General features: G+C 35.5%; 1 protein-coding gene across 1 annotated transcript in view; it reads left to right on the forward strand.

The window, feature by feature from the left end:
• Window positions 1-13,320, forward strand: part of LOC123688953 (disks large 1 tumor suppressor protein) — a 742,726-nt gene that overhangs the window by 13,114 nt on the left and 716,292 nt on the right. Inside the window, exon 2 of the mRNA XM_045627719.1 lies at window positions 9,621-9,752. Coding sequence (XP_045483675.1) covers window positions 9,621-9,752 — 132 coding nt within the window. The remainder of the gene's footprint in view (window positions 1-9,620; window positions 9,753-13,320) is intronic.

The raw sequence follows: 13,320 nt of genomic DNA on the forward strand, positions 1-13,320 counted from the left end.
CCGATTCAACAGCTGTCAAGTGATTTTTTTTCAGTTTGGTTTGGCAATTCATCACAAATAGACTCACGCCTGAGTAACGCTTGCAAATAGTGCAATTTTATTTCGAAAATAATAGGTCTGTGCGGAATACGTATCGCGCACTACGTCCATTTTATCGTCGACAAAATGAAGCGCACTTCCGGTTGAATGGTTACGTCAACAAACAAAACTGCCACAATTGGAGTGAAGCTAATCCTCAAGTGTATGTCGAAACACCGTTACATCCAGAAAAACTGACTGTTTGGTGCGCTTTATGGGCTGGTGGAATCATTGATCCGTACTTCTTCAAGAACGATGATGGCCAGAACGTTAATGTCAATGGTGATCGGTATAGCGTCATGATAACTAACTTTTTTATTCCTGAATTGAACAACCATGATGTCCAGGAGCTGTGGTTCCAACAAGACGGCGCAACATGTCACACAGCTCGTGCCACAATCGATTTATTGAAAGACACGTTTGGTGATCGCCTAATTTCACGTTTTGGACCTGTGAATTGGCCTCCAAGATCTTGTGATTTAACACCGCTAGACTACTTTCTGTGGGGCTAAAGAAGACTTCTTTCTGTGTGTAAAGTCATTGGTCTATGCGGATAAGCCACAAACCCTTGACCATTTGGAAGACAACATTCACCGTGTTATTGCGGATATACGGCCAAAAATGTTGGAAAAAGTCATCGAAAATTGGACGTCCAGATTGGACTAAATCCGAGCCCGCCGTGGCGGTCATATGCCAGAAATTATATTTAAAATGTAATGTCACAAGATTATCTTGTGGATAAATAAAATTAATGTCAATCGAATAATCCATCGTTGTTTTATTGCAATTTAAAGTTCTATAGCTCTAAAAAAAAAACACTCTTTACAAATGATACTTTCAAAGGATTACGTCGAATTACTAAACACCTTGTATGCGGGGAAGATACTTCTAATTTTATCAATGAGTTTATCGAGGTCTATGTGGGACCAAGAGAGGGAGTTGAGAAAGAAATGGTGTAGACAGCTTGTCTGAAATGAATGAGAATGAAAATTATCAAAAATGTAGTAGGTGAAAAAACCTTTCAGAGGAATGTAAGAGTCTTTGAGTAATTTCTCTAGTTAGTCTCTGCAACCGCCCTTACTCCTCCCACTTGTTCGCCTCGACGGAAACACAAACAGAAACTCAGCAATATGCATCTAGCAAATAAAAAAACGATCTCTCTCCAGGTTTCATTGTTCACTTCGTATCTCATTATATTATTTGCCTCCCTTTAATGAACGGAATTTAGACGTCGGCGGTTCTGACAGAACTTCAGAGGAAGAACGACACCGCCTCCACTTCGTAACCCCGCCGCTGGAACTTATTATCCCTACTCCAAGTCTTCTAGCAAACCGTGTTCATTTAATTTTCACGCCGCATTCCCGCAAACCTTTCGCTCCCGTTGGTTTTTCCCATTTTCTACGAGATTCCCAAATTTCTTTCGGGCCATTCTAGACGGGCGGCACAGTTTGGCGATATTGACACGATTCCTTTTCTGTGCCGGAATGGGGGCAGGCATTATATCGGAAAGTAGAGACAAAATGTCGGGTATAGATCGTTAAAGGTTGTTGTCGGGAAAACTTTGTTACTAGATTTGATGCTGAGTTGGAATGGAAGCCAGATTTGGGATCAAGGGATGGAGTAGATATTGCTTGATAGTTTATTTGAAAGAATAAATTAACAGCTTGATTTTTCATGTTGTTTTTCACTAAGTGAGTGTTTCGAGTTATCGGGTACCAAAATGAAAATTTTCATTTTTGTTTTCTATGAAATATAAACATTGCGAAATTAGGGGGACTGACAAATTCTCAAGGTAGTTCATTTTCCCTTGAATTTTTCGGTCGGTATCAGCATTTTTTCAAATTGTTGCTTCATTCATCAGAAATAGGGGCAAATAAAAAAGGAAAAGCAAGCTTGTATCCAGATCACCCTGTGGAGTGAATAAAGGACAGCCGAATATGTTTACCAATAGGTACTTATTCAACATTTCTTCTTTTCTGCGATAGATACATTTTTTGAGGTATTAAAGCTCTTCAATTTAACTACCTACTGTTGTTGAAGGAAAAATTATTGTTTTGAATCGCAAAGCTCCTAAAGTTAATTTCAATTGATACACTGAATTAAAAGTGTACAGTGCATCCCATTTTGGGTGAGACTGCCAGGTTTCTCGCTTGTTATTTAAGATAGAGTCTTGCGGTTTTCACGTTCCTGTCCTACTTTTTTCGTGAAACTCAAGTTGGTCTAATCAGATTTTGCATAACTGTTTCCGTTCAAAAGATACAGGGTGATTTTGGAAATTGATACTTTTCGGACCCCTCCTTTATCTCCGAAATTATTAGAAATAATGCTGAGCTGGAAACTACTTCTGAATCAGAATTCTGCGTAGAATCCAGTGGCGTACTCAATATTTTTTTTCGGGGTATGGTTTTGAAGATTCAACACAAACCTATATTATTTTTAATGGAACACCCTATATATCATTACTTCGTTAAATTCGTTATTTTTTTTCCCTTCAAAATGATATATGATACTATGTAGGTAGGATGTTCAGAAATGTCAAAAAAAACACTAAAACGTCAATTAATGATGATTTTTTGTAAATTGGCCATGAATTTTCTATGTTTCAATAAGAGGATTATTACTTTCGATTTTTAAAAGTAGTAGATCATTGATGACACAAACATCCTTGTTGTTATTATGGCTACTATGCATTTGGGAGCATTGTTTTATCAAGTAGGCATTGGAGGGAAAAAAACCAATCTGATCTAGCTGTCATCGCTATAAATTATAGTTATCATTATTGATTCTTCTTTTCTATGGGAAATCCATTGCCCATTAACAAAAAATCATCATTATTTGATGTTTTAGTGTTTTTTTGACATTTCTGAACATCCTACCTACATAGTGTCATATATCATTTTGAAGGGAAAAAAATAACAAATTCAACGAAGTAATGATACACATGGTGTTCCATTAAAACAAACATAAGTTTGTGTTGAATCTTCAAAACCATACCCCGAAAAAAAATATTGATTACGCCACTGGATTCTACACAGAATTCTGATTCAGACGTAGTTTTTACCTCAGCATCATTTCTAATAACTTCAGAGATAAAGAAGGGGTCCGAAAAGTATCAATTTCCAAAATCACCCTGTATCTCTTGAACGGAAACAGTTATGCAAAATCTGATTAGACCAACTTGAGTTTCACGAAAAAGTAGGACAGGAACGTGAAAACCGCAAGGCTCTATCTTAAATAACAAGCGAGAAACCTGGCTGTCTCACCCAAAATGGGATGCACTGTACATAAATTCAATGAAAAAGTTTATTCTATTGAAGAATTCAGTCATCATTTTTTCACCGACGAACAGAGACATTTATACAATAAATTTTCGTCCATTTGGATGCATTGTTTTCATTGTATCAATAAACAACTTCCATTTAACCAATAATTCATTATTACATTTGGAGATTCACGGCTTGGCTTGATTTTCAAGCTACAAGACAAGTCCAGTATGTACTTGATTTTTAGCAGATTTATTGTGTAGTGTCACATCAATAGAAAAAATGATGAAATGATAAGGAACCCTACAAAATAGTAATTTACGTAACAAGTCCGGAAAATAGGGTTTTTTTGGACGAATAGACAAAATTCCAGGACGAGCTTAAGCGAGTCCTGGAAGTCTGTGAGTCCAAAAAAACCATTTTCGGGCGTGTTGCGTACAATATTTTTTCGGCAACCATGTAGAATAACACTATCGCTGCTGCTTTCCATATTTTATTGCGATTGCGATCAAAAAACATGCAAATTTTTGACAACTAATTTCATATGAACTGTCAGCCATTATCTCCGGTTGCTATGGATTCTATGATTCTTTTCCGGCCTAGTCCGGGAAGTACGTACTTTCCGGACTAGGCCGGGAAATGCTACTTTCTCAGAGAAAAAGCGTCCGGGAAGTGAGCACTTCCCGGACGGTTGCCGAAAAACACTTTTTTTATTGAAGTTATTGTATAAAAGAACCGAAACTTTTTTTAAATAGAAACATAAATTAAATTACTATAAATCATAACGAAATAAAAAATTATAAAAAAGCCAATTTTCTTAATATTGAGAAACCTCCAGGCTTAGTTTGATTTCATAATTTCTCATCCAGGATCCAAGACACATGAAACATCTTATAGATTTGTCGCCTAACCTATTGCGGGTTTTTGTAACTGTAAGAGCAGCTCTAGAAAATTGTCTTTCAACAGGAGCTGAAGATGCTGGCGTTGATGAAAAATCCTTGGCCATTGTGGCCAAGTTTGGAAAGATATTTCTGAAAATACCAAAATCTACCAATAGATTTCATAGAAATGTGAGAAAACTACTAATGAATTCACACTGGCGAATGCTTCGATCTTTCGGTGCTCGAGGAATGCCCTTATTCAGACTATTAATATTAAGCATATTAAGTTAAGCAATAAATATCTAAAATCAAGTCATGTCAAGCTCAAGTATGTAATTTTTCACGACCTTGATTTTCAAGTCGAGTAGTTGGTTGAAAAGTCTTTGGCTTGATGAATCCCTAATCTAGAGTCTAGATCGAATCATTTTGAACCCATCTACGAGTACTTTCCTTTTCTCAAAGCGATGTAAAAAGACCACATCTAATATCGTTATTTGATAAATGTGATTTCATCTATGTTCTTGGCATTGAATATCTATGATATCAAGACGTATTGTCACCTCAAATTAGCATTCTAAAATTGACTATTTCATCATATTATCACGAGCAACTCAACTAATTACTTTTATTTCTTCCAACATACAATCAAATCGTTTAGGGTATTACTAAAGAATTCTATACTCACACAGTGGTCTCGAATATTGCTTCTTTGGAGACCATCCAATTGAACATTTCCAGCTTTTTTTCTCTTCTTACGTCACTGAGTGCTTTCCGCATTACTCCCGTTTTCTATATAAGATTCCAGGAGCGACCTATCATCCATTTTCCTTATTGAATTCTCTGTAATTGTGTTGTCCACCTGATCATAAAGTGCATAGGCGGAGTTCACTGGCCTATAAATGGACTTTTTGACCAGCAAATCCATTTGTCAGCTGGAAAGTACGAAATGTACAATAGGCAGCAAATTACTCGAAGGCAGTTGATAAAAGAAGGTGGAACCAGAAAAGAACATTGTATTATTATATTAAAGGGATTGACCACATTGAGAATAATTTTTCTCTAATTCTGTGGCAAGTCTACCTTGTAGAACTAGATCTTGCGGGACTATCTCAGTTTCACACAGATTTTATTATTATATATTGATACTCGGGAATAATTAATAATTAATTTCAATAAAAATTGCATTCGCTTACACGAGGCTAATTCTAAAATTGGTTCATTCAAGAACTCGCCACATCGTAGCTCATTTGTGAATATTGAACTCAAGGAACGAGGAAGAATATCTTCTCTACTTATTATAATAGTTATTTATAATACAAGTGCAGAAGGCATTGATATTCTTCCACGAGTTCAAAATTCAAAAACGAGCCACGAAGTGGCGAGTTTTGGAATGAACGAGTGGTAGAATGAGCCTTCTGTACGAGTATTATACATTATTTTCTCTAATTCATTGCATTTTCATTGAAATTAATGAAATATTTCCATAAATATATTTTAGTGATTTTTGCATTGAAAAATGTTGGTTGGCAGAACTGATTTCTTTAAGGCAAATTGATGAATTGACAGATGAAGCCGTGGCGGAAAGTTCGGGAGTACCAACATAGAATAATAAAATATAACCATGAAAACTGTGCGTTTCTGATATATTCTCGCACGATTTTGTTCTACAAGATGTGGAAGAATGAACGGAGAAACCACAGAATTAGAGAAATAACTTTTCTGTTATCTCTAATTGCCATTTTATGCTTATTCCATATAGTTTTATAGATCGGCGTGGGTATGACTTAGAAACAATTAGCAGTGAAATAATTATAATTCAATAACAACAATAGTAAGAACTATAGAACCATCACCCGAAAATTCATTTTATTTCGAATAATGGATTATGTTGAAGCTACATAGTTTTTTGTAATCATAAAAGCCTGTACGTTTTCAACTGAAAATTTATAAATGAGAATTTATTTCAATTGCTCGAACGAAACATAATTTGGACGATAAATTTTCAAACTATAGCTTTCAGAGACTGCATTGAGTAAACAAACAATCTGGTATTATTATTTTAAGATTATTACTTTTTTAAGAGACGTAATATAGTAGCTGGCTGTGGAACAGTCTGTATTATGATACTGGAAACTTTTTTCTGGATCCCACCTACTCAATCATTTTAGAAAATAGAATTATTTTTTATCGTTTCACGTGAAACGTTCTAAGATATTTAAATCATGAAAGATAAGAAAGCAGTAAAAATTTCGACAAATTACACCTTGATTATAGATTCACCCCTAAGCAAGGAATAACCCTTAACACAGCTTAAGAAATATTTTCGTGCATTTTTTTCCATAATAAAAATCGTAGTTAATTTACTTCCTAACGATGGACATGCAAAATTAGATTTTTTCGGCTGCTACAATAATTCTAAATTGTAATTTTATCGCAAAAGGTTAGCTTGATATTTAATATTAAAATTTCGTTTTGAATTGATTTTGTCTGTATATCATTACTAACAACTACTAACATAAAAAATGAAATACTACATAGATGTAGAACTTTACTTCCGCCGTTATTTTCCAAAATTCGAGGCTTTGAATGTGAAAACTGGTTTTACATTTATGATTCGAAGTGTTGTCCACCGCTGGCCACTACTATCTCATATCCTTCGGGAAGCGTATGAATTCCGCGTTGAAAAAACTGGTCATTATTTGGAACGATCTACGAATCGATCCAATTTTCCACTTTATAAGACCGGAAGTGCTGGTCAGCCAGGCCGTGTACCATTGATCGAAACAAGTGATAGTCTGAGGGAGCAACGTCTAGAGAATACGGCGGGTGGGGTAGGACTTCCCATTTCAATGTTTCAAGTATGTCTCGAACACTTTTCCAACATGGGGGCGAGCATTGTCATGCTTTAAAATCACTTTATCATGTCTCTCGTTGTATTGCGGCCGTTTGTCTTTCAATTCTCGGTTCAAACACACTAATTGCGTTCCATAACGATAGCCTGTGATTGTTTCAGTCGGTTTCAACAACTCATAATACACTACGCCGAGCTGGTCCCACCAAATACTGACATGACGTTGGAACCGTGAATATTTGGTTTGGCCGTCTAAGTGGAAGAATGACCGGGATATACTTGTCATCCCCATTTTTCGTCTCCAGTCACAATGCGATGCAGAAATCACTTCCGTCTTTGTCTAGCAAGCAGCTGCTCACAACCAAACAAACGACGTTCAACATCTCTTGGCTTCAACTCGTACAGCACCCAATTTCCTTGTTTTGAATCATTCTTTCAGGCTTTTTGAAATGGCACTCCTAATGATCCTGCCAATTTTTGTTGCGTTTGACACGAGTTTTGATCGAGTATAGCCTCCAATTCTGCACCTTCGCAAACCTCCTCTCTTCCACCGCCTTGCTTGTCTTCGACGTCGAAATCACCGTTCTTGAAGCCTTGACACCACTCTCGACACGTTCTTTCACTAAATATAAAAATTTTCCCATAAGTATTTCAGAGCATTCAATTAGCCTCAGCCGCAGATCACTTCATATTAAAGCAGAAAATTCAAACCTCTCGCAAACGACGTGAATTTGGCTCGTAAGCTGACATGTTATCCGAGAATAACTTCATTATGCAGACACAAATCGACTTATATTTCGTTGGCGTTATGTTTACAATACAATATGCTTATTGTATGACATCTACGATCTATTTATTTATTTCGAGTACCACTTACCGCTACAAACATCTATTGCAAAACGGCGAAAGCAAAGCTGTACACCTTAAGTGTACGTTTAAACTGAGCTGAATATGAAAAACTTATGAAGGGAAAAAGTGCTTCATTTGGTGAGAGGAATCTATATTAGATATACAAGATTCACCCTGTATACGAATATCAAACACACTAGGTGTATTAGGAAATGATGAAGAAACCCAATTCGATATCACTCAACACGATATTCATCATTATGTCTATGTAGTATCCCCTAATTGATACGGCTGAAAATACATACTGTATCGCCAGTTTTGTCCCAAAGGACATCTACCCCACCATCCAATTATTCCTCAGCCGAAACCAGAGTAACAGCCAACACTCCATTATTGACTTCATTTGTATACTCTGGACATATGGGTCGTTCCAAGGCATCTTCGGTTCAGAGGATTTTAATTTCGTAAAAATACTATTTCCAACGTCCTCGACTACTGTAATTAAGTTTGTGGTAGCCGCTACAACTCTTCGTCCCTGGAGAAGTTTAAATTTTTGTGTTGGGCGAAATCTCCATTTGCTGAATTCTCCATGTTTGCTGTTAGAGGTGAATAATTCCATTTATATTTCACTAATGAGTACACAGAAAATTGTATGATGGAAGATCAAACGCAGAAAGCGGGGGAAGTATCTGAAAAAAAAGTTTCAATTAATTAGCGGTCTCTTTTTGAGGTATGAATCACTTCCAGGATATGGACGAAGACAGAATGAATTGTGGGACAATGTAACTTCTTCAAAGGTTTATGCCTTTTCAACTTTGAGCGATGAGTTTTGTGCTCTTTTTCTTAGGCAGTTTGTGGAAATGTCAACTTATATACAATCATACAGTAGGGATTTGAATTGAAGGAACGCCAGGCAAGGAGGAGAACTCACTGAGGGTGAAATTCACAAACTTGCAATGGATATTCACATCAGGTGATAACAGTATACCTACTAACCTTCAGGGAAAGCACTGTCTTCTTGAGATTGTGACTATTACTACAAATGGTTTTACTTGAATCTTTATATTCAACCGAATTTGTTTCTGCTTGAGGTTTATTTTGATCTATTTATTTCTACAAGAAGTTGTTAGATAGACACTCGAGACAAAGGCAATTTGTCTGGGTAGAATGTCATGGCATGCTTCTTCTGCTATTGCCTTAAACGGAGTTCAATGGGTATCGGTATAGCATCCTTTGATCGAGATATAACTTCAGAACATTTATATGTTTGTGCCAAGTTATATTACAGACTTCCAATTCATATTGAGGTTTGTGAAGAACATGAAAATCTTGGAGCACCTTCTACCTTTACTGTGCAATCGTTTATCAAAGATAGATCTTTGGTTTCTAGCTATGAAGAGAATTGTTAAGTCACAAACAACAATCACCCGTCAATGAATCTTTCACATGAGTATATTGAGGCACTGCAGTCAATGTGAATGTTAATTTTTCATTATTAATTAAGTATTGTGAAGTTGACTATTTGTTTCATTTGATACTCACTAACAATTCCTTCAGTTGTCCACAAATGAAACAACTCAATCTTCCAAAAAAGATAGCTCCATAACTATTGGCGTAGGACATCTCGCCAAAGTTTCAATTTACTTTTTCACATTAAGTATAGATCTGTTTTTTCATTAACATTTATATTTGTTTCAGAAGCACATCGTGCTTTAGAGCTTCTAGAAGATTACCACTCCAAATTAATAAAACCTCAAGATAAGCAGTTGCGTTTGGCCATCGAACGTGTGATTAGGATCTTCAAATCTAGGTTATTTCAAGCCCTCTTAGGTAAGTTTATAGATGATATCGTAGCAAGTATTGCAGGTTAAGCCCATTTATTGCAAGAACTGATTTCATAAACATATTTCAATTATTCATTTTAGTGTAATTCGAGAAAATATAGCACTAGAGTGGAGAAATCAAGAATTCCTATCAGTTATTCTATTCCTACGATTACGAACAAGTTTCTAAATTTGGTTATTCGGAAGAATGATACAGATAATATTCAAGAAGTAGCTAGGTACTTGTGGAATGAAAAAAAGGATTCAATCTATTCAGAATCGAATATGTGGACTTATTATTATTATTATTGAGATTATTGACACAGCATCTAGCCCACAAAGCTGTTAGAGGGTGATGGAGAATGATGTTATAATGCTGATGATATAACTCATGTTTTGATGAATCTATCAAATCCGTGAATTGATAAGAGAATATACCATTAACGAAGTGGTATAATCGTTTTGATGTTTCGCCTCCTGCCATATTGTGATCATTTCCACAGTTCCCGAAAAAAAATTCCAAAGGTTTATTCTATCCATATAGTGAATTAATAGAACAATTTTCAATTCTTCCATTACCAAAATGCTCGAAACTTCAAACACATTATCGAATGATCAATATTTCTCTCTTTCATTTGTGTCTTACATTGCAAATTTCGTTCCATTTCAAGAACTAGGTAATAATGACAATGATAGATGTAATCCCCCAGATATTGTTGAGAGAGTTGAATCGATATTCAACAATTTCTTGCGGGCTTAATCGCGTGAAAGATCTTGATATTTAGTAGCGAATTTATGGAGCGAAGACCTAATAACAATGTAAATTTACTCGCGAAACAAACAGATAAATTCCCCTTATGAAGAAAGCTCGAGAACATGTCTCGAAAGTTATGTAATAATCACACTCTTGTTCACGGGATTTTCATCGTTTTCTCAACAATGTTGTCACTTCAAAAACTAAAGGCCACTAACTAACTGACCCTTGTTTATAATATATTTTTTACTCAAAACGGGACAGCAGTTTATTCGAATCAAATCAGTGGCGGTGTATGCAGGGAGTGAGTTTGGGGTAGTAGAACTTTTGCCGGAGGATGATCTGAATTTAACATAATGACACTAACCGAAAAGGGGGCTGGTGAATTTGTATTAAGAGATTTGGTGGAAAAATGAAATGTGTAGTAAATAAAAAGAAAAAAACACGTTTAAAGTAGTTGATTATTTTTTTACCTAATGGAATCAAAATTTAGTGTTCCCATTTAAAAAACATATGTTTGGGTCATAGTGATTAAAAATTCTGTTGAAAAGACGAGCACGCCACTGAATTCTGCGTAAGAATATGCCTGTATAAAGTTCTAATTTCAGAGAAAAGAGTACGAGAATGAGGTATCAGATTTTGTTTATTTCCTCTGATTTAAAAATCGCAGAGCTAAAACATTTGTCCAACCTGTACAGGGTTTTTCACCATAATTTGACCCCCCCCTTTAACTTTGTTATTAAAAGAGGTACAAAAAAATGTTTTCTACAAAAGTTTCACGAAATCGACTAGTGTTTTTTAAAATTATTTCACAAAACGAAATATATACAGAGTTGGCAACATATTGATTGCAACTTCATTTTTTCAAATAGAACACCCTGTATGTTTTTCTATATTTGACTAGCTCTTTTTCCCCTGATTTCGAATATATAACATATGTTTGGCCTATCTCTCTTATACTGAGTACCACAGAGATTCAAATTTTTAGTACCACCTGGCAAGCTAAGTGAAGAACAATAAAAATAAGAAAGCTACAAGGAGATAATATATGGAGTTGCATCCAAATCATCCAAATCCAATTTATAGTGGAAAACGTATGACTATTTGTCATATCGTTGCCAACGAGATAACTTAAAAAAGGGCATTTTGAGTTATCGCAGCCTATCACTTGAAAACTGATTACTGAGCATGCCAGGTGATTCTTAAAATTTGAAACTCTGTGGAACTCAGAATAAGAGAGATGGACCAAACATTTGTTATATATTCGAAGTCAGGGGAAGAAGGGCTAGTCAAATATAGAAAAATATACAGGGTGTTCGATTTGAAAAAATGAAATTGCAATTAATATGTTGCCAACTATGTATATATTTCGTTTTGTTAAATAATTTTAAAAAACACTAGTCAATTTCGTGAAACTTTTGTAGTAAACATTTTTTTGTACCTCTTTTAGTAAAAAAGTTAAATGGGGGGTCAAATTATGGTGAAAAACCCGGTGCATTAGGTATCCATTCATCACTTAAAATGAAAAAATCTTCAACGTAAATTATTTTATCTCAAAGAACAGTTTATTCCTCATAATATCATAGACTTAAATCTTTTGCTAGAAACCCTTGATGCACACCGGTTTCGACTATAGATTTTAACGATTGTTTCTCTTGTAACTCATAATATGCTCCTATGGATAATTTTAACTCAATTCCTACGATATTCACAAAGTTACAGTTAGAAAAGTAATTAACTTCGAATGGGAAAACGATACGTCAACTTTCAAATTCAACCCTAAAGTTCCCATCTAGAGAAAAAATCACAACTGTGCCACTGTTCATATTTCGATAATTGGGAACCCAGGTCACCGCTCAACAAACGTCGAATTGATATTTCAACTGAACGTCAGCCGCGTGAATATGTTTATTTGAAAATGGTGGAAAACAAAATGGAAATAAGAGTTGGTTTTCCGCCGTAATATCGCGTATCTACCGATCCTGTCGGATTTTCGGCGTTTTTTTGGCCTCTATATTAATCTTGAACATCTGGATTTGACACACGGGGATTCAACAATATTTTTTCGATGGAAAAGTGATTGATTCAAGGGTAAACTAACATGAATTTTTGGTAAATACAGGTTTTCTATCCGATTATTTTCTGAATCAATGAATATTCAACGGGAAATATTATTCAGCGAAATGAAAATATTGAAGCAGTGACTCATTCATTTTTTAAAGCTCGTTTTCTGATCCGATCGCTATATCATTTCATCACAATGTGAGTTATTTTCGAACCTTGAGCCAGAAATGTTCTCAATCTTATCGTTAGACTCTTTGATGACGAATCTGTCCACAAATTAGATTCTATCCGACTATCCTGATGGCCGTACGTATACTTGATAAATTGTTCTATATGCGAAAGATCAGGAGATGTAGGTGGCCACAGCAAAACATCGGCGTTAGTCTTTTCGAAGCATTATCCTGTTGAAGAATTGGGTCCTTCAGCTCTTGAAGAAATGTAATGATATGAGGTTCTACCATTTCAATAATATTTTGCAAGGCATTTATATTACCATAGAATTCAGATTATTACTAACTTGAACCTACTTCATTAAACAATAAAACCCCATAGGCCTAGAGTGTGGTACACATGTTGCTCAAAAGGAAAGAATCAGGATTCATTGCTGGTAGCTAACCTATGCCATTCCATGTCCAAATCCAGCCTCAAGATGCACAAAATTTGGTCGATAGGACTACAAGACTCCTCCAATTCTCTAATCAGACGATAGACTGTAGGAATGTTACAATTAAGACGTCATTCGTTTTGGAATCTTTGA

This window comes from Harmonia axyridis, chromosome 1, assembly GCF_914767665.1.
Source record: "Harmonia axyridis chromosome 1, icHarAxyr1.1, whole genome shotgun sequence".
NCBI classification, from domain to species: domain Eukaryota; kingdom Metazoa; phylum Arthropoda; class Insecta; order Coleoptera; family Coccinellidae; genus Harmonia; species Harmonia axyridis.